Below are 25537 nucleotides of genomic sequence, written 5' to 3' on the forward strand. Positions count from 1 at the left end.
CAGAATTCCAGAAGTTGTCTTAATATTTTGCTTAATATTTTGCAAGAGAGAATGCATCATGTGCTATACAGCAGGGGTCCCCAACCACCGGTCCGCGGACCGATACCGGTCCGCGGAACAACTCTTACCGGGCCACTGGTTGCTGGGCGCCGCCATCTTTTTGGTAAAAAGTGCTTCCGGTGAGCTTTTCCGGTAGAAAGCTCACCGGAAGCACTTTTTCATCAAAAGATGAGGCGCGCTTACGCTCCTCGTGAGCTTTTCATTTCTACCCGAAAAAGCTCACCAGAAGCGCTGCGCCGCATCTTTTTGATGAAAAAGTGCTTCGTGAGGTCACCGAAGCACTTTTTCGTCAAAAAGATGGCGGCGCCCAGTTGATGCCGGTACCGGGCCGCGGCGCCCAGCTGATGCCGGTACCGGGCCGCGGCGTCAAAAAGGTTGGGGATCCCTGCTATACAGCACCTGGGAGATCCCATTTGGTGTCTATATACTATATATATTGTATATATCTTATATATTAACTCTTATAAACAGTTGGCATTTTGACCCGTGTCTGGCTGTGAAACCTATATAGGTAGTTCCTCTGCTTACAGCAGTTCATTTAATGACTGTTCAACTGTTACAGCATTCCCCGTAGTCACGTGATGAAAATCCAGACCCTTGGCAATTGACTCGTATTTATGACGGTTGTAGAGTCCCGGGGGGGGGGGTCAAAACTCCCTTAACCAAAGGTCTCACTTAGCAATATAAACCTGCGGGTCAATTGTGGTCATAAGTCAAGGACTACCAGTCTCTGCAAAGCTGCAAAGAAGCCGCAAGTAATACCAGCCGGTGTGTTTTTGTTTTTTTTAAAAAAATCAGAATTTATGAAATACATTCTCTGCCGTAACAGCTCTCTCTAAAAACAAAGGGATAATAAGCAATAAATGCGCAGCAGGGTATGGCAGAGAGCAGACAAATATTGCGGTTTGGTTTTTTTAAAAAAAAATAATAATAATCATAGGTTGGAAAGCAAATACAGAGAAAAGTTAAGAGGCAATCAAGCCGGAATGTGTAACTCTGAGCACATTCCAGTTTTTAAAATGCTCGAGGAATTTCTTTTGGGTTTTGGAACTTACTGTTAAAACACACACCCTTAAGCACACACACACACACACAGAGTTCTTATGAATGGGACACACACCATGTCGGTTAGGATTAAGAACAACAAAAAAAGCCCAAAGCTGTATCCAGAGATTCACAGAGCTACCAACCTCTTTAAAAAAGAAAAAGAAAAAAGAGTATGTAGGAAATCTGGCTGTTGCCCCAAAAACCTTGGGCTGGGAGGCAAGTTCCTTATAGGATTTTATATTTTAATCTGTATGTTTCCCCCCCACCCCTTTGGATCGTACATTATTCTTTTCTTTGTTTTTATAGTTCTCACACTTCATAGTAATGGATGCCACCCAGAGTCTTTGCTGGAGTTGGGTGGCCCGCGAAATTCAACAAGTGAATACACATTGCAGGAAATCAAAAACACACCATGGAATATATCTTGGCCTGCTGTGTCAGTATTCAGCTTTTATTTCAAAGGTTCTAGTCCTTATGATGATAACACAGGAGAGGGGTAGTAAATTCTGGAATGGGCAGCCCAAGGGATTGGGCCTAGTTGCTAGGAATTCCTGATGGGCTAAGTATAATTTTAGGTGTCTCCCATGATTAATCAGAGTTCAGGTAGTCCTTGACTTCATTTAGAGGCTGTTCAAAGTTACAATGGAGCTGAAAAATGTGACTTACGACCATTTTTTTCATACTTATCTTTTCTTTTATGTACACTGAGAGCATTTGCACCAAGACAAATTCCTTGTGTATCCAATCACACTTGGCCAATAAAGGATTCTATTCTATTCTATTCTATTCTATCCTATATTCTATTCTATTCTATTCTATTCTGTTCAGTTCTGTTCTATTCTACTCTATTCTTATTCTATTCTATTCTATTCTAATTCTGTTCTATTCTATTCTTTCATTCCTCTATTCTATTCTATTTCTATTCTATTTCTGTTCTGTTCTGTTCTGTTCTATTCTATTCTATTCTGCTCTATTCTATGCTATTCCATTCCATTCCATCCCATTCTTATTGTACCCTATGACTATCATTAAGTGTTGTACCTGATGATTCTTGACTCTTGACGAATGTCTCTTTTCTTTTATGGACACTGAGAGCATTTGCACCCGAGACAAATTCCTTGTGTGTCCAATCACACTTGGCCAATGAAGAATTCTATGACTTCTAAAGGGTATCGCAGCATCCCCACCGTCACGCGAACAAAATCTGGACGTTCCTATTTACGACGGGTTGCAGTGTCCAGCAAAGTCAAAGGGGAAGCAAGGTTCACTTAACAACCGTATTCCTAACTTTAACAGCTGCCTTGATTCACAATTAACAGGTGCGACGAGAAAGTCCGTAAAAATGGGGCCAAACTCCCTTCACGAACATCTCACTTAGCATTTGGGGGCTCCATTTTGATCGTTAAGTCGAGGACTCAATTCTGGTCCTTACGCTGAGTACTGTAAAACGATAAAAAAGCCACCAAGTTGCAGATTACGAGTCTGGGACTTACCTTCGACACAGTGCTCCACCTCTTCCAAGTTGCGCAACGTAATCCTCATGAGGCTGGAGTTGAGCATCAGCTCATTCTTGTGAGCAGGCCACATGTAGTGCGGGGCGGGATTGACGAAGAAAATCCGGGTGTCCCCCGTCGAGACCTGGTTGTCGCAGATCAAGGGGTCCCCAAAACCCCCAATCATCACCTTGTTCCCGCCGTCCAAGAGGATCTCGTGAGTCACCACCTCTTTCCCCTTCAGGTACCTCCAAACCCTCACCTGGAGAGAGGAGGAGAAATGAAAGAAGGGGGCACGTCAGAAAGAACCCGGACGGGATTTTTCTTACCCAGAATTGTAACAGAAAAATACAAAGAAAAGGGGTGATTGACTTAATAATACACGCGATCACCGCAGCAAGGTTAGCTTTTGCTCAAAAGTGGAAAGATAAAGAAATTCCAGATAACAGATAATCAGAGTTGGAAAGGACCTTGTAGGTCATCTAGTCCAACCTCCCGCCCAAGCGGGAGACCCTACACCATTTCTGACAAATGGCAGCCCAGTCTCTTCTTGAAAGCCTCCAGTGGCTTCACTCCAGTAACCTCCACTAGCCATGCCCAGTTCCTGTATGAAGATGAAGTATTAAAAAAGATTTGGACTTGTGCTGAGATGGATAAATTAACCACTGAAATGAAAGGCAACGACGAAACAGAATACTACAAAGCATGGGATAAATTCTATCAGTGGTGGGAAAAAAGAAAGGATCTAGAATCAAAAGGTAGAAGAGTTGGCAGAACGGATGAGTAGGAATAGAAAATGATGTATAAATGTATATAAAACATGTACCATATGCCATAATATGTATGACAAACAGGATTGGCAGGACGATCACACTATGTCCAATGTTTTTAACAATTTATTCAATAAATTTTTTGAAAAAAGAAAGAAAGAAAGAACACTGACAGAAAGAATTTTAGACTCCCAGGGGCTTCAGATGTTATGTGGTTGCTAAGAATTGACAAAGGGTTGTCTGTGACAACTTGCTGCAGCCAATTTGCTGCAGGACAACTCAAGACAAGAGTTACACTAAATACTGAAGAAATTCGTGTAATAGAATCATTAAAGAAAGAATGCCAAAGGAGGGATAAAACAACATGTGAACGAAAAATAATAATTTTAAAAATAATTTTAAATAATTAAATTGAATTGTTGAATTATCTCACGGTGAGTTGGTTGTAGCGAGTTGGCTGCAATGAGTTGTCCCAACAATTTAATGGCGGTGGCACAACTGCAATCCAAAGAGCATTGTAAAACCCCACATTTTTATTACAGCGTATCTCTTTTTAGGTTAGGATCCACATCTTTTCATAGCTGTGAAGTTTCAGCCGGCAATTATTGTTTTTCTTTTGCGTTGTTTTTCTCCCTAAAATCCTCTGCACCCAGTTAAATTAAAGCCATAAAACTACAACGATCACAACAAAACCGAACAAAATAAAACCGGCACAAGAAGAGGTAAGGACAAACGTCTGAAATTGGTATAGGGCTTCCTTCCTAAGCAGGGGGTTGGACTAGAAGACCTCCAAGGTCCCTTCCAACTCTGTTCTTCTCTTCTGTTTTGAATATAAAGGAGTAACACAAAATCAAGCCAGGCGAAGAACGGAGGGCAACATTGAGCATCATGAAGTCAAGATGAAGTGATTTTAAAAAAAGAGAGAGAGAGAGAGAGAGAAATGGAGGGGTGGAATTACACCAATTCAGGAGGAATTAAAACAATTGTCACCCAATTAAGTGCGGAGCATGGAGCCAAGCCTTCAAAAATGATGGGGGAAATCCACTGGAGATTACCTGGGCACAGCTTTGCCCAATTTGGCACCTGGGATCGCAATTCCCATCATGCACAGCCAACATGGACTTTGTAGAAATGTTGAGCGAAGGCTATATGAAAGAGCGAAACTGCACCCCTGCGAAGGTTTGTCAGAAGGTCGCAAAAGGGGACCTTGGGACACAGCAACGGTCGTAAGTATGAGCCAGTTGCCAAGCACCTGGATTTTGATTGCACGGCAAAGGGGAAACGGTCGTAAGTCACTTTTTTCAGTGCCTTTGTAACTCTGAACGGTCAACAAAACGAACTGTTGTAAGAACAGGACTATTTGCATTCTATGTTCTAATATTTTTCTTGCAGTCCTTACTGCGAATCCTGCCTTTCCCACAGACAGAAAGAAGAGGAAAAAAAATTTCCAGACTGCAACTGGCCATACCTGGAATAGTTCTGCATGGCGTCTGAGCTCCTTGTGCAGAGGGTTAGACAAACACTTTCCCGTATCGAGAAGCAAATATTAGACATTCTTCAAATTTGACCTGACAGGTACTTTTCTCTCTAGGAAGACCACAGCTTATAATGGACTACAGAAGGAACCGATCAGACATCCAGCCCTTGCTTATCAAGAGAGACCGAGGGGAGCAAGGGGCCAGTTTTAAGTTTCTGGGTGTTACCCTAAAAGAGGACCTGACCTGGGGGTGCCCACACTGCAGCCCTGGTCAAAAGGGCCCAGCAGAGATGATACTACCTGAGACTGAATGAAAAACTGCTGGTGACCTTCTACCGCTGCACCATAGAGTGTATTTTAATTTACTGCACACCTGTGTCTGGTTTGCCAATTTTACCGTGGCAGATAGGACAGCACTCCGGAGGGTTTAACGTCATTGCCCAGGGGATCATAGGTTGCCCTCTCCCCTCTTTGGAAGAGCTTTATAGCTCCTGCTGCCTTAAGAAAGTTCAAAACATCCTTTAAAGATCCATCTCATCCTGGGAACCCTCTTTTTTTGAACTATTACCACCTGGCAGACGGTACAGAATAATAAAAACAAGGACAAATAGGGCTGAAAAACAGCTTCTATCCCAGGGCAGGAGCTCTGTTGAATTCTACTGTATATAGTGCAATATTAATGCAGTTATCAGGGTTTTTCAATTCAATTGTATAGAACGCGAAGGATGTGTGCTTGTGGTTTTACTTTTATAGTTCTAATGCACATTGAAGATGGCATTTAATTTCGTTTGTACGAGGTGCAACGACAATAAAGTAAACTCTAACACAGATATCTCGAAGAAATGGGAAGGCAAAAGAAACGGCCGTGAGAAAGCCCATGTTTAAAAAAAGGCCATCAGACAACCAGAGTTAACAGGAATGACACCAGTTGAAAAAAACTGTTCCAAGAAAGGGAGAAAGCCTTGGCACCGACTGCCTACACTTTGCTCCAGATTCAAGTCACAGCAGGAGGAAGGGGGAGAACCCACAACCGAGAAGCACACAAATAGCCCCACCTAATTTCTTGGCAAAACAAGGGAAGATTAGGAATCGGAGAGGCCCAGGATGTGCATAGCTTGATGGGAGAAAATGTCTGTAAGCAGATTTTTGTGCCAAGGTTGGAGCCAGGCTGGGCTCTTCTTCCCCACCTGTTTCGCTGAGCTTATCTGGAAAGAGAAGGTTTTTTTTCTCTCTCGCTCTCTCCAAAATGCAAGTAAAAGAATGCCTGGACTTGTTGACCCAATCTATAAAATGTTATTTTACTTAAAAATATTTACAAGTTTGAAAGACGGGGGCAAAGGCAAGTGGCTTTATAGATAAGAGTGATCTACAAACAGCAGAGGTTTTAACATTTTGCTAAAATATCAACTACTTTGTTATTTAAACACATATCACAACCACCAAACAACTGTGTCTTTTGCTCTTAAGGGAGGCATATTTCTCTGGGAATTTAAATATTATCTATCACCTAATTCAAACACACCCTTCCTTCCTTCCTTCCTCCCTCCCTCCATCTGTCCTTCTGTATTTCTAATTCATTTCTTTCCTTCCTTCCTTCCTTCCTTCCTTCCTTCCTTCCTCCCTCCCTCCCTCTCTCTCTCTCTCTCTCTCTCTTTCTTTTTACCTTTTCTGGGTCAATAAAAAGCTCTCTAGGCTTTCTGCCATAATATTTAACAAATAAGTACAGCTCATTTGGTTTTCCTCAATCTACTTCATTCTACTACTCTTCATTTTGAGGATTAAAAACAGTAGATGCCACCGAGAACTTTATGAAGAGAATAAATGAACTTTAAAATAATGAATGAAGGCAGGAGGGAAACCAAACCAAAACTCAGCTTTGCCAGGATCAATCAAGATTTGCAGAGATTCATTTTTTAACCTGGCTGGGGAGGGAGGGAGGGAGGGAGGGAGGGAGGGAGGGAGGGAGGAGGAAGGAAGGAAGGAAGGAAGGAAGGAAGGAAGGAAGGAAGGAAGGAAGGAAGGAAGGAAGGAAGGAAGGAATCACTAAGCAGCTAGCTCAGGAAAGTTAAAAGCACCTTCACCCAGAGACTGGGGCGATTAAGATAAGCTGTACAAATCTCCTCGAGAGATTCCTTTTAGAGGATTTAAAAAATGAAAAAGTGGGAAGGAAGAATTCTAAGAGGATCAAGTCTGAGCAAAGGTGATACCAGCAACAGGAGATTTTGAAGACAGAGGAAAAAGTGGAGGAAAAACTCTTTTTAAGGAGTAGCTGAAATTTACATTAAGAGGAAGAGCCAACCGCTTCAGCGAATTGCCCATTAAGAACCCTGCAAGGTTAATTGGAGGGGGGGTCTCCCTTTAAAAAGAAAAGAGTGGGGGGGGGGGCAACCTTTCTAAGATGGTTTCCTTGGCAGACTGCTAATGAAAGCCTGGGCACTATTTATTGGCATTGTTTCGTTTCACATTGTTATGGTGCATGTATTTGCTGGATGGGGTGCAGAACTACTCAGGGAAATTAAAACACCAGAAAAACCCACCTTCTTGTAAGGCAACTTCAGACAGTTAAGGCATATAAACCATAGGATTCTCTCAGAGAAGCTGTTCAAACACAGCTTGTCAAGTAAGCCACCACTGGGGGGTGGGGTGTTCATGCAACATCCCCAGGCATCAAACTATGGTTTACATACTGCGGCGGTGGTTGGATTTCTGCCATATTGGGGATTTGTAGCTGAAGATTCAATTAAAGCCTGAATGGAATTCAACTGATGACTGATTGGAAAAAAAAAAAGCAGAGATTGTAATAAGGTAAAGGTAAAAGGTTCCCCTCCCACATACGTGCTAGTCGTTTTCCAGCTCTAGGGGACGCTGCTCATTTCCGTCACAAAGCCGAAGAGCCAGCGCTGTCCGAAGGCGTCTCCGTGGTCATGTGGCCGGTAGGATTAAACCCCGAAGGTGCACGGAACGCTGTTCCCTTCCCACCAAAATAGTGGTTCCTATTTTTCTACTTGCATTTGTTTTGTTACATGCTTTCGAACTGCTAGGTTGGCAGAAAGTGGGACGAGTAACGGGAGCTCACTCCGTTCCGTGGCGCTAGGGATTCCGTGGCGCTAGGGATTCGAACCGTTGAACTGCCAACCTTTCTGATCAACAAGCTCAGCGTCTTAGCCACTGAGCCCACCGCATCCCCGCGGGATTGTAATACACCCTTGTAAACCTGACCTTGAAGAGTTTGATTGTTTGAAGTTTGTGGTTTTATATGTTGTAAGCCGCCTTGGCGAATAGGCGGCAATACAAACCTAATAAATAAATAAAATAAATGAAAATAAATAAACTTCCGCTGGTGACTTTGCCCTAAAATTATTGCAGAAAACTTGGAAGGTGTCTAACTAGTCAAAACAGGCTGACCTTCCCTTTTCGTTAAATTTTGGGTTTTGGGGGGAATGGGACGGTTGTTGTTTTTATTTAATTTCCTTTTTTTAAAAAAAAACAAAAATCAAGTGAGATATTGGTAGCCAGACCAAGGCAAGGGTTGACTAGATCATCCTTGTGGGACCCCCTGCAACTAAACAATTCTAGGGAAATGGAGCAAGTGTTGGGCACCGCTTCCGATGGGCCGAGAATAAAAAGGGGCAAAGAATATTGTCCTGTTAATAGCACATGCCGCTCTTTAGTTGGCTAGACCCCAAAACCTTGTGCAACTTAAAACGATACTTTCTCAGCCCATTTTTTAGCTTCTGAGTCAGAAGAGCAAATTTAGCTGAAAAGCAAAAAAGCACTATTTCCAGGACTAGTCCCACCAACCAAAGGAGACAAGATTAGCCGGTCGCCATCTCTCAAATCTTAATCCTTTTGTTTTTTTCCCCTCAATGGTTAATCAGTTGTCTGGGAAATTAATGGCAGGAAGCAATCCATGGCTGTTTTAAGGTTTCTTCTATAAGCTGCATTTTCTTATCTTGGGATCTGTCAGAGCCTAGAGAAGAGGGGAATTGGGACTTAACACAGTGAAAATCAGTTTGAGGCACCCCATATTTTAACTTTCAGATCAATCAGCCTAAAAGTTACACGCCTGTCCTTTGAGCCCTGTGAGGTAGACTAAATTCTTAAGTTTAGTCACTTATGGCTGTTTTTCACACTTATGACCGTTGCACCATCACGTGATCAAAATTGAAACACACTTGGCAACTGGCTTGTATTTATGACAGTCACAAGGTTCCCTTTTGCGACCTTCGGACAAGCAAACTTAACAGGGAAGCTATATTTCCTTAGCAACCATGTTAATAACTTATGATTCACTTAACAACTGTGGCTCGAATGGTCGTAAAATGGGGCAGGAATTGCGGTCTTACATCCAAGGACTTACCTGTAACCAAATTTTCTCTCCTGTTCCCCATGGACAAGCTGTAACTAATGAAAATATTTTGGAGAAATATGTTGCAATATAGATTGGAAAACAACAAAAACCCAGGCAACTAGCTGGCACTTCAGTCTGGTTTGTTTGTTTTAAAACCAGCAAGGTTTAGCAGAAGGAGATGAGGGGGGTGGGATTCATAGCTGGGAGGTGATTTTAGAATCAAACAATAAGCAGCAACTATTTAGAGATTTGATTCCAAAGGGTGGCTTTGAAACTTTTCCAAGCAGAATGTGTAAAAAGCAGCTTGCTGTATAGTACAGATGTTTGAGGTTGGGGTTCCCTCAGCAGCAATTTTTTTCAAAGGCGTTGCAAGTGATCGCCTCTCCTTTTTTGCCATCTAAAAATACATAATTATGCACCGGCAGACCATTTAAACCCAACAAGAAGCATATGTCCTTGTCTTAAAAATGGAATTATGTCCAAACGGGGTTTGTTTTTTTTTAAAGTTTTTAAAAGTACCTATAATCAAATAGGCATTCATGAGTGCCACCCAAATTAATCTTAGAACTGAGTTGGCACTGAAGGGTTATCAAAAAAAGATTTGTGGGAATAACGGTGCAACTGAAGATGCAGCCAATATTCAGCAGTTTGGTCCAACCAAAATGGCATAAAATCAGGGACGATACAGGTAGTCCTTGACTTATGACCACAGGGGAGCCCAACATTTCTGTTGTTAAGTGAGACATTTGCTAAGTGAGTTTTGCTCCATGTTATGACCTTTCCTGTTAAGTGAATCCCTGCGGTGGATAACTCAGTAACACGGTTTGTTAAAGTGAATTTGGCTTCCCCGTTGACGTTGCTTGCCAGGCCGTCGCAAAAGGGGATCGCGTGACCTTGGCACACAGCAACGGTCGTAGGTATGAACCAGTGGCCAAGCATCTTGAATTTTGGATCCCACGACCACGGGGCTGCTACAAAGGTCGTAAGTGTGAAAAACAGTCATAAGTCACCTTTTTTTCCAGCGCTGTTGTGGCTTTGGTCACTAAAGAAACTGGTGTTAGGTCGAGAACTGCCAATAGTTAGTTCTGCCACTGAATTCCAGCTGAAGTTTGTCCAATCACACTTGGCCAATAAAGAATTCTATACAGAATTCTCCTCTCCATTCTATTCTATTCTATTCCTTATTCTATTCCATTCTCTACTCTATTCTTTATTCTATTCTGTTCTGTTCTTATTCCTATTTATTCTATTCTATTCTATTCTTTATTCTATTCTATTTTATTCTTTATTCTATTCTATTCTATTCCTTATTCTTTCCATTCTACTCTATCTTTATTCTATCTGTTCTATTCTATTCCTATTTATTCTATTCTATTTCCATTCTATTGTATCTATTCTATTCTTTATTCTATTCTGTTCTGTTCTTATTCCTATTCCTTATTCTATTCTATTGTATTCTATTCCTATTCCTTATTCTATTCTATTGTATCCTATTCCTATTCTTTATTCTATTCTGTTCTTATTCCTATTCCTTATTCTATTCTATTGTATTCTATTCCTATTCTTTATTCTATTCTATTGTATTCTATTCTTTATTCTATTCTATTCTATTCCTTATTCTATTCCATTCTCTACTCTATTCTTTATTCTATTCTGTTCTGTTCTACTCTACTCTACTCTACTCTATTCTACTTACTCTATTCTAGAGAAATGAAGGATTGAATGCTCTTGTCTGTGTCCAGAGCAGCTTCATGGAGTTTCGTGATTTACTGTTCTACCTTTTTTCTGAACCATTCCACCTCTGGATCATCTAATTCTACCTGATCCCTGCAGCAAATCCCTGTAAATTGCTCGATTCCTTTCCTTACAGCTTGAGAATTATTCCTGGAGAGGAATCCATGCACGGAGTCTTGTCTTCGCCATTACTCTTCTACAGACAGCAACTCCTGTCCAAATGGATAGTCGGTCTCCTCTAAGAATGTTCCTCTTTCTTAATGGAATCATGCCGTGACAGGGGATAAACTTTAGATAATCATCTTCTAGAAGCGGGGAGAGCTGTATGCTTTGCATACAGGGTTTCTCTCCCTTCCTCCCTCGCTGACTCAAAAACCAAATTATGCAGGATTCTAAATTGTGCAAGCAATAAATATATTTCTGTACTTGCGTTAGAAAAAAAAATGTATTACACACACAAACACGAGAACAGAGAGAGAACGCTTTCTCTCTTGAAAATCAGGTATGTTCCCTGAACATCTAAAGTCAGAGCTGTCCAGAAAATCATGGAAAGATGACGTTTCATTATTGGAGAGCATTTGACCAGAACATTTGTGTAGATAAAGAAAAGCTTGCATCCCTTTACCAGGTGTCCTTGTTAAGAGGAAAAACAGGGATCTATTTCTGCAGGGAGTTAAGGGATTCACAGATCCATTAAATTCTTCCACTAGCAAATTGCTTAGTACATCTGCTTAGAAACTTATTCTGGTCTTCAATGCAATGGTATCAGCCAAGACATTTCTAGCTCGCAAATTCTGAAGAAGGATATGCTTCTATTCACAAGTTTCCCCACCCCCCTGTAAAGATTCTACTTAAAACCGAGTTTCTTTTACCCTCATCCTCATGTTACTTCAGGACAAGGATATAATTAAAAGAACTCTTAAAGGATGCTGCGGAATCTTGCCAATCTTGGCAACTTTACATTATGTGGACTTCAATTCCCAGAATGCCCTGGCCAGTCCTTCATCCGGCACCAACACCACCACTGTCCTGCCTTGCTGGTGAGCTCCCACAGGCACGCATGGTTTATATCTCACCCCACAAATCTGGTTTATTTTAAAAAAAAACAAAAAAACAAGAGTTAAAACACACCCAGGCTTAGTGCAAAGTGTAAACCGAGGACTTCAGCTTGGAAGGGATACTTTTGCTGTATTTAACTAGACTTATCCTCAGGCAATTATCAATTGTGTTATTATTAGGGGGGTATTTATCCATCCATTCCTTCCTCCCACGGAAGCTGAAGGAATCACAATCTGACACACACACACAGTAAAGAAAGGGGAACAAGTGCCTGTTTTTTTTGTGTGTGGCTGAGAGTTTAAAAGAAAACTTTTTTTAAAAAAAAGTCCCTAGAATGCACCTTTAAGAGTAGCTCGAAAAACAAGGTGGAAGTTTGCTCCCCAAACGCCCTGCTTGCTTGACTCGTGGTGGAAGGGAGATAGAGAGAGGGGGGGAAACCTTGAGGCGTCCAAGGTAGATTTTATTAGCAGCCAGTTTTAAGATAAAATGGGGACATGGTCTCCCTTTTGCGTTACTGCTCATTCGGCGCATTAAACCGGGGGTGGGTGGGTGGTGTTATTCCCTATTTTATGGGGAGAGCTCATCCTAAAAAGGAGTTCCATTCATTTATTTATTTTTCCCAGTCCCGGATCGCACCCTCAGCCTCCGGCCAGTTCCACGAGAGACGCTCCCACGCAGGGAAAAGGGGGCGGAGGGCAGGTGGGGTGGAGGGGAAGAGAGAAAAACTCAGCCTGGAAGGAAGAAAGAAAAAAAGCACTTCCTCCCAACTAGTCTGGTCCTGCACTAATAATAATAATAATAATAATAATAATAATAATAATAATAATAATAATAATAATAATAATAATAATAATAATAATAATAATAATAATAATAATAATAATAATAATAATAATAATAATAATAATAATAATAATAATAATAATAATAATAATAATAATAATAATAATAATAATAATAATACATCCTCTGACATCCTGGGCGCAAAGAGAGCCTTTAGCAAAACAAGATAAAAGCACCAAGGCTGTTTTCGCTTCTATTTTTTCTTCTCCTAACCAGAGACCTGGGGCGGGTGGGGAGGAATTGGGGGAGATGGGGAAGCAACAAGTGAGGCCGTGCAATCGCCCTGTTTCCCCCAGCGAGTAAAGTTCGGACCGAGAAGGAAGCCCCCCTCCCCAAAATTTCCCACCGCGGGTGTGCGCGTGCGTGGGGGACTGCTCTCTCTCTCTCTCTCTCTCTCCCCCCACCCAAAAAACCCCCATCATCCGCTGCCCAGCGTTACCTTGCACGAATAGGTCTGGTGCACCGGGTCAACGTTGAAGATTTCCTCCACCGTGCCGGTGAGGACGACGTTGGCTTCTTCCTCCCGCCGCTCCAGCTCTTTCTCCGGACAGCTTCGGCTGCAACGGGCCGGCCACGACGCCAGCAACAGCAGCAACAGCAGCAGCGAGAGCAGGAGAGGAGGAGGCGGCGGCGGCGGCAGGCCGGCGGCGGCGGTAGCGGGGGGCGATCCGGGGGAGCCCTTCGCCCGCCGCATCGCGGCACAATAGACCCCCCGGGCGCAAGAAGCCCCCGAGGCGAAGCCTGGAGTTGTTGGGTCCCCGCGTTTCCCGACGCGGCCGGCCTTGGCGCGCCTCCCCCGCGGCGATCCTAAGTTGCGAGGCGCGCGGGGAAAAGGGGCGAGAGAGAGAGAGAGAGAGAAAGAAAGAAAGAGAACACACAGAGAGAGAGAGAGAGAGAGAAAGTGCGGCCGGGGAGGGAAGGGGAGGCGAGAGAAAAAAAAAAGGACGGGGGAGGAGGTGGCGTGGCGGCCCCGAGCTCCGTCCCTTCTCGGCTCAAGCTGGCCGCTTCCTTCGGCCAGGGGCAGAAAAAGGGCTCCGGAGGCGGGGGGGAAGCAATTTGCTGGCGATCTGAATGGCTGAGAAGGGGAGGTGGGGGGCGAGCCGGCAGGAGGAGGAGGAGGAGGAGGAAGGGAGGAAAGAGAGAGAAAGAAAGCCGGGCTCCGCTGCCCGCCTCTGCAGCCGCGGGGAGGGAGAGAGAGAGAGAGAGAGAGAGAGGCGGGCTTTGGGGAGGGAACTCCGGCAGAGACCGCCCCTGTCCGCCGCTGGCACCGACTCCGCTCCGGTTAATGGCTAACCGCGCCGCCGCCGCCGCCGCCGCGCGTGATGCGACTTGCCAAGGTGCAGCGCTCCGGGGGCGGGCGAGAAAGGCGGCATCGGACGGCGCTGCCTGGGCGGAGAGGAGGAGGAAGAGGAGGCGCCTCCCGGCTGCCCGCTGCAAGGATCGACTCCTGGGGGGGGGAAGCGCCCCCAAGGGTCCCGCTGCAAGGATCGACTGCTGGGCAGGGGGGAAGCGCCCCCAAGGGGGGAGACACACAACCTCGGGGCTCCCCGTTTTTTAGGACGGATCGGCGGCGTCTCCTGATGCGCACGGCCGCTCCTCTGCTCCTTGCACCCACGCGGGGAGTGGAGGTGTGTGTCCACGGGGGCAAAGCAGAGAGAGAGAGAGAGAGAGAGATGGAACCGATCGCCCTCCCTGCATGGACTCCAGAATCGTCTCGGGGACTCGCTTGCAGCCTTAGTAGCTTCCCCTTCTCCCCGCGAGGGATCGGGACGGATGCGGGGCTTGCGTGGGTAGTTTGGAAACCCGGCTGAGACTTAGGACGGGCGTGGTTAGTTTGTGGTTTGAAAGCCCGGTAGGAAGGGCTAAATAAATAAGGGTGAAAACTTTGATGGTTGGCTTCTTGGTGTTTTCTCTCCTTTCCTGCAGAATCGCCTGCCTTGAGGATATTTCCTGGGGTACCCAGACTTATGCGGGGGGGGGGGGGAAACACCCCAAACTCAGTGGCGTCCCTTCTCTGCCCTTGAGATTTTGTTCCACCAATGATGGAGGGGGGTGTACATTGCCAGCCGGGGTTTTCCCAGAGGGAAAGCGTAGATAGGGATTCTCTTCTCTCTTTGCACCAGTCCAGAGATTGGAGTTGGAAATGCGTGCAGTCAAAACACAAGCCTTGTGCAAAAATAGTCATCAAAGGGGCAGCGATGAAAGGGAAAGAGAGAGAACGCAGCGAAAGGAAATTGAAGATTAAAAAGGAAGAGAGGCAGAAGCAAAAAAAAAAAAAAAAAGGTGGGGGGGGGAAAGTAACAAGCACAAAGCAAAGCATTTTACCCAGTTCAACCCAGCAAAGAAAATGGCGCCACTGGGGGAGGCCCTCTGCTTTTTCCTCCACTCCGGGCCAAATCCGATATGAGTTTTGAATTGTGCGTTGTAGGGAGGAAGAGCTGGGGAACAACACAAATTAAACCATCAAACTCAAAGTAAAACTTTGGACCCAAGATGGCTGTCTAAGTAATCCAGGAGGAACCTGAAGTCCATCTTGGAGACCCCACTGACCTTGCCATGCCTTATTGCCACTGGACTGGCCATTTCCCCTGCTGGCGATAAAGACTTCTCCATTTATCCTTGGTTATTCCTTTCCCTCCTTCCTTCCTTCCTTCCTTCCCCAACTCCAGTTTTCCTTCCTTCCTTCCTTCCCTCCCCTATCTCCCCTTAATCACTCCTAACTTCAGGTGTCCAACCTGGCAACTTTAAGACTTGTGGACTTCAACTCCCAGAATTCCTCAGCCAGCTTGCTGGCTGAGGAATTCTGGGAGTTGAAGTCCACAAGTCTTAAAGTTGCCAAGGTTGGACACCCCTGCTCTAAGCCCAAATCCTACCTTGCTGGGGTCTTGGATAAATGAGATCGTTGCCATTTTGCAAAAAAAATGTCCACAACACACTTCAGGAATGCCAGCAGGGCCTAACTACCCAAAAGTCAAGTTTCTCTTTTAGACTGTTGGACCAAATTTACCAGATGGGCACGTAGCAAGATGGGATGGTTCATTTTAACTCTTGGTTAAATAAGCCCATTAACTGGGTTCATGCCACACGTGCCATCATATATAAACCATGTATATAAACCACAGATTCATGCAAAAAACTCTTAGCCGCAAATGAGGACTGAATATGTTGGGTGAAGCCAACGTTGGCAATTCTGTATTCTGATTCCAACGCCAATATATTCAATTTATACAGAGCGCTAGAGAGATTAGGCTCATATAATATGTAATTCCAACATAAACCAACACTGATTTTTCAGTTTTGGGCCAACAAGTTCAGAGAAGGTGCTTTTCTGAATACCTGAAGATGCATTCACAAGAGAATGTTTGCACAGTGTGGTTAATGTGGAAAATTCCATCTGATAACACGTTAACCTCATTAGTTTTTATCCGGGCTTTGTGTATGGTTTAGATGTGTATGCTAATCCAGCCTTTTTAATTAGTTTGTGATTCATTGCTTTTTGGATTTCCAGAAAGTGGGTTAACTCATCCTTTGGGTTAAATCTGGAGGCTCCTTGGAGCAACTGCGGCATAGAAAATGCTAGATTTTTAAGGGAGTCTTAGCTATATAGCTTTCTGGGTTTTTTTGTTTTTCCATATGCAAATCAGGACTTGCAATTATTTGAATTCTTTTTCTTACTGCTCCTTGTTTCATTCCACATCCTGGGCCTGGGTTCACATGCCCCTTGTAATAGTTTGAAAATAAAATACTTTAATTTGCAAGTTGCCTTGCTTGGAAGGTCTTCATTTTGAGTGGCAGGTTGAGTGATATTTGGTGTGTGTGCACTTACACACAAAACCTTCTGAAGTTTCTGGTGTCTGGTATGCCTGAGGTGAATTTGGGTTCCATGGGGAAAAAGATGAGGGTTATCTTTTTTTTTTTTTAAAGATGTAACGTGTTATTTCATAAAAATATGTTGAGACTTTGGAAACAGTGCAGAGAAGGGCAACAAAGAGGATTAGGGGACTGGAGACTAAAACATAGAATGGAATTGGGAATGTCTGGTTTAATGAAAACAAGGTCGATGGTGAACATGTTACTATGGTTCCAATATTTTAGGGACTAACACAAAGAAGAGGGGGGTCAACCTATTCTCCAAAAAAAATGGGTGGAAACTAAGCAAGGAGAGAAGCAATCTAGAACGAAGGAGAAACTTCTTGACAGCAAGAACAATTAACCAGTGGAACAGCTTGCATCTAGAAGTTTTGGATGCTCCAACACTGGAGATTTTTAAAGAAAAGATTGTCTGAAATGGTACAAGGTTTCCTGCTTGAACGGGGCTGGACTAGAAGACCTCCAAGGTCCCTTCCAACTCTGTTATTCTGTAACCGGTATATTCCCTGTTTTCTCAATCGACAGGAAGTTCATTCTTTTTCCCCTACTCTGAAGTCCCACTGCGTTCAGCGAGGCTGACTCTGATGTGAAATCTGCCTAAAAGATTGGATTCCTTCCAAATATGTGGGACAGCAGTTTCCATAAGGCCTAGTGGAGGGAGGGGACGAAGGGAATTGTAGTCTGAAATAAGCTGCGCACAAAGCTACATTCTCTGCTTCGAGCACCGGAAGAAGAGATCCCATTTCTCTGTTCAGATTATCGGTTTATTTGCAGTTCTGTCATAAAAGTAACACAGGGGCCTTCTCTCTCTCTCTCTCTCTCTCTCTCTCTCTCTCTCTCTCTCTCTCTCTCTCTCTCTCTTTTTGTTCAAGCTCCTGGTGTTTACACTCTATAAAGCCCTTAAAACAGCTTGGGGATATCTGTCAACCATCAAGCCAGCCAATTTGTCAATACTCTTGTAGAGTTATCCCAGATGACTAAACAATTAAAAAAGATTTTCCCAGTGCAGTTGTCTTGTTTAAATCAAGCTCATGTCTTGGAGGAAATATTTGCGCTGGGTCCAAACAAGAGGCACCATTTCCTTCCACGGCACACTTTTATCTGTTTAAAATCCAGCCTCTGTCATTGACATTGGACATTTTGCTTGCAACACTCCCAACTCCCTAGAGGGCCATTCCTCCCATCAGATCCCGCCTGCTTGGATAATGATTTTCGGATTACTAAATTTATTAATGGGAGCCCGGCGGGAACTGGAATATGTTCTGAAGGAAGGAAAAGAGGGAATGTTAGCCAGAAGATGATGTGTATAGTTGCCAAACCAGTAGAAAGATAATCCCCTTTGTTTTCTCAGCTGAGGCCGCAGGGATGCACTGAATTTCCTCCCCCCATCCAAAAAAGTGTTTGGGTCTAGTTCACCCTCTTTTGGGGGGTTCATTATTGTTATTATTCACATTTTTGGCAACATGCTTCCTTTATCTGGGGCCTTCACGTCTACCCGACTGCAATTCTCATTAATGGCCCAGCTGGATAAGGATGATGGGTGCTTGTTCCTCTGTGTTTTAGAAGAGGCTAGCTTAAATCTTGGGCTGGTAAAACAAGATACAGCCAGAGCACATTATTTCTGACGATTTATGCTATCGTATGCTTAGCCCTTCTTGTTTAGTGGATTAGATGGTCCAGCTAGTTAAAAGATCCCTAATTCCTTGCATTCCTTCCAAGCAAAGTGATGGAATGCTGAGGGAAAACATTTCCCTGAAGTTTTGGGAACGGGTGAGTAATTCAAAGCACAAGAGAGGGAACTGTCCTATCTCGTACAGCGACTTCTGTTCCTTTCTTTGGTGCAGTCCGATCTTTACAGCAGCCCAGGTTGCCCTTAGGATGGGAGACCACCAGGTGATGCCAGAGCTGTAAAACTAGCCTGTGGAGTGGAAGAAAAATCTGAGAAGACAGCAATAGTGAGCTACTTCCTTGCTGCTGCTCAGGAAATGACAGGGAAAGACACCAATAATTGAGCTTGCCCTGATGGAGCTCTGTTTTCCAGAGGCATCTTCCATTAGGACCAACCCTTCTGAGCATTATTCCATTATTATGGCTTCCTTCAGAAGCCATATCTGCTGGAAGAAAGGGGCCACACCCCAGAAGATCTGAAGGAAATGCTTGGAGGGAAGGGGCTTCTGTGTCATTCTTGAGTCAGCCTGGAGGAATGGACCAAGGCTATGAGGTAGGGGCAGATGTTCCGGTTTGGCTGATGAGGTGTTCAAACCACATCCTGAAGTCTTCAAGAAGGTGGACAACTTGGCAAGGGGTAGTCCTTGCCTTTGCTCAGAGGGGGCATTGCTTATGAATTACACATAGGAAGAGGGGGAGGGGGGAGAAGAAGGGGAGCATTGTTCTTTGATGTCCCTGAAAAGCTCCAATGTATAACAATGCATGAATAAACTCCATTGTTGGAATTGTTCCTCACTCCTGGTGATGCAGGATGCTGCTTCTGTCCCTTTTTAAAATAAAACAACAGAGTCTTCTAGTCCAACCCATTCCATTCTGGACAAACGGCTGTCCAATCTCTTCTTTAAAACCTCCACTGTTGGAGCTCCCACAACTTCTGAAGGCCAACCCTTCCGCTGGTTAATGGTTCTAACTGTCACAAAAAAAAAATTCTTTTTAATTCTAGGTTGCTTCTCTCCTTGATTCGTTTCCATCCGTTGTTTCTTGTCTGGCCTTCTGGTGCTTGGGAGAAATTGGCGGACCACTCTCCTCTGTGGCAGCCCCTCAGATATTGGAAGGCTGCTATCATGTCACCTTCTCTTCCTTAGACTCAGGTCTCCTGGTTTGAAGTCCTCCTTTTTAAGGAGCCTCCATAAATTCTCGGCGTCTTCGGCGTCCTCGCTTGTGCTTCCATCTCCACACACAAAACCACGAAAGGAAAAGGAGACGCTTCTCGCCCAGGGCCGAAGTGCTCAAGCGTCCGAGCTGAACGGAGCCTCTATTGAACAGCTTCCATGTGTTCAAAACGATGGAAGGAAAAGGAGGTGTTCTTGTGCCCTGAACAGAGTCCTCCAAGAAGCAGACAATGTGGAAATGTGTCCGGTGACGGAGTTTAGAGATAATAGTTAAGAGTTTAGATATTATCTTCCTTCCTTAACCTCCAATAAGTTGGACACGTTCCTCACACCGTGCCTCATTGTTCCCCACATCTCCTTCCTCCCCATTTTTTGTCTTAGCTAAAAAGCTCCAAGAACAAACTTTCTTTCGCTCTCTGCTTTTTACGCCCCTCCCTGATCATTTTAAAGCTATTTTCACTCTTGTAACTTTTTTTTTTTTTAAAGATGAGCAATATTTCAAACATTGTTTTTATTATTTCCTGGTACAGTTCACTTGGAATTTACCTCCTTCACGGCTGTCTGGGCCTTTCTGTGCATCATAGCTTTGGGGGCGGGGGAGAGCAGCTTATATCTTACTGTAAGTCACAGATCCTCCCTACTTAGAGGCAGTCTATCTCGGCAATACAGTGAGATTCAAGGACATTGACCAGCTTGTCTTGGATATAGCTGGAATGCTTGGATCCATCCAAGAAGAATTATTACATGCAGGGGTGGGATTCAAATTTTTTAACAACCGGTTCCATGGGCGTGGCTAGGTCGGCGTGGGCATGGACATGTAACTGGGTGGCCGTGGCTTCTTCTTTTTTCCCAGCACCACCCCAGAACATTCTGTTTTGGGGCCTCCTGGGCCTTAGGGAAGCCCCCTGGGCGAAGCAGTAGGACAGCGAGGGGAATCCTGGCACAGCTGATTGAAAAAGAAAGAAAGAAATACCTTAAGGAGTGACTGGGTGGGGGAGAATGCGGTCAGCGATGGCGGGCATCCGCGTGATGTTGTGCATGTGCGATAAGGGCAGACTGGGTGGGGAGAGGCCAGCCAGGGGCACGATTTGCCGGTTCTCCAAACTGCACAGAACCGTAACAACCAGTTCTATAAAACCAGTCCGAACCGGTAGAACCTCAGCCCTGATGACATGGCTTTTGATCAAAGAAGACACCAGCCTGCAATTTTGAATCCTAAATCCCAACTGTGAATTGGATTCACACAATGCCATAAACTTGTCATTTACAGGCCATATCTAATCCACGTCATTATGGCTGTAGTTATAATTACACTTTGATGTCATTTTCGATGCAGGAAAAATCACAAAACTCTCCACGACCAATGACAACGTCTATCCATTGGTTTTATCAAATCTGAAAAAACTGGAATGCATTTTTCAGTTTAAGTGGGCCAAGTGGGTTGAGGGGTCAGAGAAACATATAAAGAACACCGTGGCAGGAATTGGGTGTGTCTAGTTTAACGAAAAGAAGGACATGTAGTGAAAAGAAGGGGTGACATGTTCCTACAAAGACGAGGGGAGACGGTCAAACTATTTTCCAAAGCACCAGAAGGCAAGAAAAGAAACAACGGATGGTAACTAACTAAGTGGTGTAGGGTTTCCTGCCTAAGCAGGGGGTTAGACTAGAAGACCTTCAAGGTCCCTTCCAACTCTGCTATACTGTTACTGTTCAGATTCTCTGTTTTCAAATCTCATTTTAAAATTGCACTGGAATTAATGCCTCACTATAATGCAATTGTCATCGTAACAGGTACCCAAATGAGGATGGAATAAAAAAAATAAATGTACTCTGGGGGGGGGGGACCCAGAAAGGTTTACATCCCAACCTTCGACATTCATCTCTTCCTTCGAGAAATCTCTCCATCATGGACGCATCCGTCTTCCACAGCTCCTAAGAAGAAAATATTTCTCTCCACTTCTCTTGACAGCCCGTAGGTGCCCAAGGCTGGCTGTATTTAATTAAGAGCTCCTGCCGGATTTATTAGCATTATGGTCGGGATTAATTGAGAGAAGTAAAAATGCTTCATTGGGCAATCTATCTTTTTTTAAGATAGGAAAGTTAGTTACACTGTCAGGGGCTAATAACAGTGAAATAAAAATATTTCCTGCCCCCTCCCGCCCCCCCGGTTATTTTCTCTGCTGCAGTTGTACAAAATGAATTTTTGTAATTCCTCCGGTGGAAGAACGCAAGAGACACTGGAAAGCCACAGAAAAATAATTGAGATCACCAGGGGGAAAAGCAAGGGTGCTGGAAGAAAGGGAGGCATCATATGTCATGAACTTTAAAATATGAAAGGTCAATAAAATAATATTTTAAAAAGAAAAGGAGAAGATGCCCTGGGAGACTGAATGGCACCGTATTATTATTATTTTTTAATTTCAGAATTGTAAAGAGAACCCTGAAATTGTCTCAAAGGTCCTTTTTTTTTTTTCCTTGAGGAAAACGTTTTGCTTCTCATCCAAGAAGCTTTTTCAATTCAGAACTGAAGAAACTTATTGGATGAGAAGCAGATAACAGATAATAAGAGTTGGAAGGGACCTTGTAGGTCATCTAGTCCAACCCCCTGCCCAAGCAGGAGACCCTACACCATTTCTGACAGATGGGAGTCCAAACTCTTCTTGAAAGTCTCAAGTGATGAAGCTCCCACAACTTCCAAAGGCAACTTCTCTTCCATGGGTTGATTGCTCTCCCTGTCAGAAAGTTTCTCCTCATTTCCAGGTTGAATCTCTCCTTGGTCAGTTTCCATCCATTGTTCCTTGTCTGGCTTTCGGGGGCCTTGGGAGAATAACTTGACCCCTTCCTCCCCTCTGGGGCAGCCCCTCAAATATTGGAAGGCTGCTCTCCTTTCTCCCCTGGTCCTTCTCTCCCCTAGACTAGCCAAGCCCAGTTCCTGCATCCGTCCATCATATGTTTTAGCCTCCAGTCCCCTCATCATCATGGTTGCTCTTCTCTGCGCTTTTTCTAGAGTCTCAACATCTTTTTATAGTGCATAACATCTTCCTCAAAATAGTCCAGTTAACTTTTGGGGGAAGAAAAAAAAAAAAAGCACCTTTGTCACAGTTATGACCTGGATGACTGAGAAGCTCCATAGACAAATCCTGAAATTCCTTCATGGACCCTATTTTAGAGACATGCAGCAAGAGATTTGATAGAGGGGACATTTAGACTCTCCATTAACCATTTCTACAAACCACTGGACTTGAGTCCTTTTGCCGAGATCCTTCGCCAGGAAGAAAAAGGGGAAATATCTCGAATGGGAACAGCTAAGAGTCAGCTGGCCACTGATCCGTGCTGCATAGTTTCACATCCTGTGGTTAACCGTGGCTTCTTCCCCTCCTAATCCAGTGCACAGGCTGTAGTGGCTTGATTCACACAATCCCCTAAGTTCTTAACCCCGATTTACAGATCTTCATGGTCAAACGTGCCACAGCACAGCAACCACAAGGCCATCGGTAACATCAAGTTCTGACCGCCTGTTGAACCCCTGATGAATGGCGGGTGGTGTGTGAATCGCCTGCAGACCGAAGAATAACAGGCTGGGGGAAATCTGGAGGTTTTCAGAAGTCCGATCAATTATTTAGGCTAGGAGAAAAATAAATAAATAAGGCCAGATGTCTAAAACCAAAGACCGCATGCTCTTTGCAAGAAACCTGTTTTGCCTACCCCAAAAAAGAGGATTGGAAGATTTCTTTACATTTCCTGTTTGTCTTCATTGCCCATCTCCCCCAGATGGACAGAGCCCTACATGGAAAGGCCAGGCCTGGGAAATGAACAATTTTCTGCTGGAAGTGTTGTGGTTCGCCGGCAGCTGGTGCGGATGGTAGAGGTATCGGACAGTGAGGGCGAAAGGGAAACAGTCAGGGAGTCTGGGGAGGACTCAGACGCGGGTTCTGCATCCAATGGAGGGATGCTGCCAGAACCATCTGGGAAAGGGGTGCTGCCTTCGGAGCCTTGGGAGTCTGGCAGCAGCAGGGCAGAGGAACGAGGGGAGCCTGTTCTCAGTGCGCGTATGCGCAGAGCTGCTAGAAGGCGAGAGCAGCTGAAGCAGCAGGGGCGACTTGAGAGTGAGGCTGGGAGGGGATTGCCCCTCCCATAAGGGATAAAAGTCAGCCCTCAATGACGAAGGGCTTTGCAGGAAGCAAAGCAGTTCAGTAATCTCCGAGTCCTTCGTGAAGCTCCGTACTCTCGTCAGTTTTCTCTAGGTTCTTGGGTTGGTTTATGTTAGCATTAATCGGACTTCTGTTTCTTGGCAGCATTCAACAGCACTGAGAAGCGTGCTCTGATCTGGAGGAACTCTGTTTAATGAGTTTTGGTTGGGAATATGCAACTAATTCCCAGCGTCGCATTAAAAAAGGTTTTCTTTTTAAATTCCGCTTGTGTTTTATTAAAGTTTGACTAAGCCTGGCTCCGAACAGGAAGAGTGAGTTGGTGCTTGCACGCTTTAACCATCAATGTTACCCCCAGCTCCTCTGCACCTGGGTCCCCGTATTTAATCTCATGTGCAAAACACCACTTGGTTGGTGGACATCGTGAATGTTAAACCAGGGGGGCGATTGTGCAAAGGAATAAAATCCAGTTTCAGATTCCTCTTGAAAAAGGCATCAGGGAAAGTTGTTTTGGGAAAGTCGTTTCCAGTAAAAGGGATGATATTAAGATTCGAGGCATATACATAACATTTTTCTCTCCGTGCGTTTGCTGGCAAGGGGGTTCCGAAGCTTTGAATAACCCAGCAGAGGGTCTCCTGGGTATCACTTGCCAAAAGGCAGGAGGGGGTCTTCTCTTTCATTTTTTTGTGTATCCGCCTCCCCAACCCCTTCCCATTGCCCTCCGCAGTGGGGGAATTCGTGGGATTTTTAACCTGTGAATCTGCTGTTCCTTTAAATACACAACATCAGGATTAATGGGTGCCAAACGTCAAGGAGAAGAAAGAGAGTTTAAGGGGGAAGTCGTAATCTTGAGATTTAGCCAAATCTTTAATGTAACTGTTGCCTTTCCCATTAGCATGAAAGGGGCAGGAAAGAGGGGAAGTGATAAAAGTACAGCTCTTTAAAAAAGTTTTTTTTTCTCTTTCTACGAATACACACGCACAGATACACATTTTTTTTGCAATTCGACAACAAAGGAAAAAATAATTCTCCCAGTCCATCAACAGGACTGAATGCATTGGAGTTGATTAAGGACATAAAGGTAAAGGTAAAAAAGTTCCTCTCGCACCTTCTAGTCGTTTCCGGCTCTAGCGGGGCGGTGCTCGTCTCCGTTACAAAGCCGAAGAGCCAGCGCTGTCCGAAGACGTCTCCGTGGTCATGTGGCCAGCAGGACTAAACGCCGAAGGCGCATGAAACGCTGTTCCCTTCCCACCAAAGGAGTCCCTATTTTTCTACTTTTTCCTACTGTTGCATTTTTTTTTTTAACATGCTTTCGAACTGCTAGGTTGGCAGAAGCTGGGACGATGAACGGGAGCTCACTCCATTACACGGCGCTAGGGATTCGAACCGCCGAACCGCCGATCTTTCTGATCGACAAACACACAGCGTCTTAGCCCCTGAGCCACCGTGTCTCTATCAGTGGTGGGATTCAAAATTTGTTACTACTGGTTCTGTGGGCATGGCTGGGTAGATGTGGCAGGGGGAGGATACTGTCTTGCTGGTTCTCCAAACTCAAAATTTCCACTACCAGTTCCCCAGAACTGGTCAGAAGCTGCTGAATACCACCTCTGGTCTCTATTTTGATGACATAAGGCTTGTTAATTTGCACAAGAGAGATACACAAACACACTTTGTGTGTGCCTATGGAGATTCTCAGTCATTCAGCTCATGGTTGTCTCAAAGGGGCTTTTCAAAGGGTTCAAGAGGCCACTGGACTTTCTGTTTTTTTCTTTTCTTTTGAAGACATTTGGCTACTCATCCAAGAAGCTTCTTCAGCTCTGACTGGATGGTGAGGAATTGCCCATA

At 44.4% G+C, this 25537-nt stretch overlaps 1 protein-coding gene across 1 annotated transcript in view; it reads right to left on the minus strand.

Moving 5' to 3' along the window:
• AGRN (agrin) overlaps positions 1-13888 on the minus strand; it is a 183832-nt gene extending 169944 nt beyond the window's left edge. Inside the window, exons 1-2 of the mRNA XM_087944607.1 lie at positions 13274-13888; positions 2601-2862 (exon numbers count right to left, since the gene is read on the minus strand). Of these exons, the coding sequence (XP_087800733.1) occupies positions 2601-2862; positions 13274-13528 (517 nt within the window). The 5' untranslated portion in view covers positions 13529-13888. The remainder of the gene's footprint in view (positions 1-2600; positions 2863-13273) is intronic.
• Positions 13889-25537: the final 11649 nt, after the last annotated feature.

Source organism: Notechis scutatus, chromosome 16 (genome assembly GCF_049901735.1).
Source record: "Notechis scutatus isolate UNSWTSFEM ecotype Mainland chromosome 16, rNotScu1.2, whole genome shotgun sequence".
Lineage (NCBI taxonomy): Eukaryota > Metazoa > Chordata > Lepidosauria > Squamata > Elapidae > Notechis > Notechis scutatus.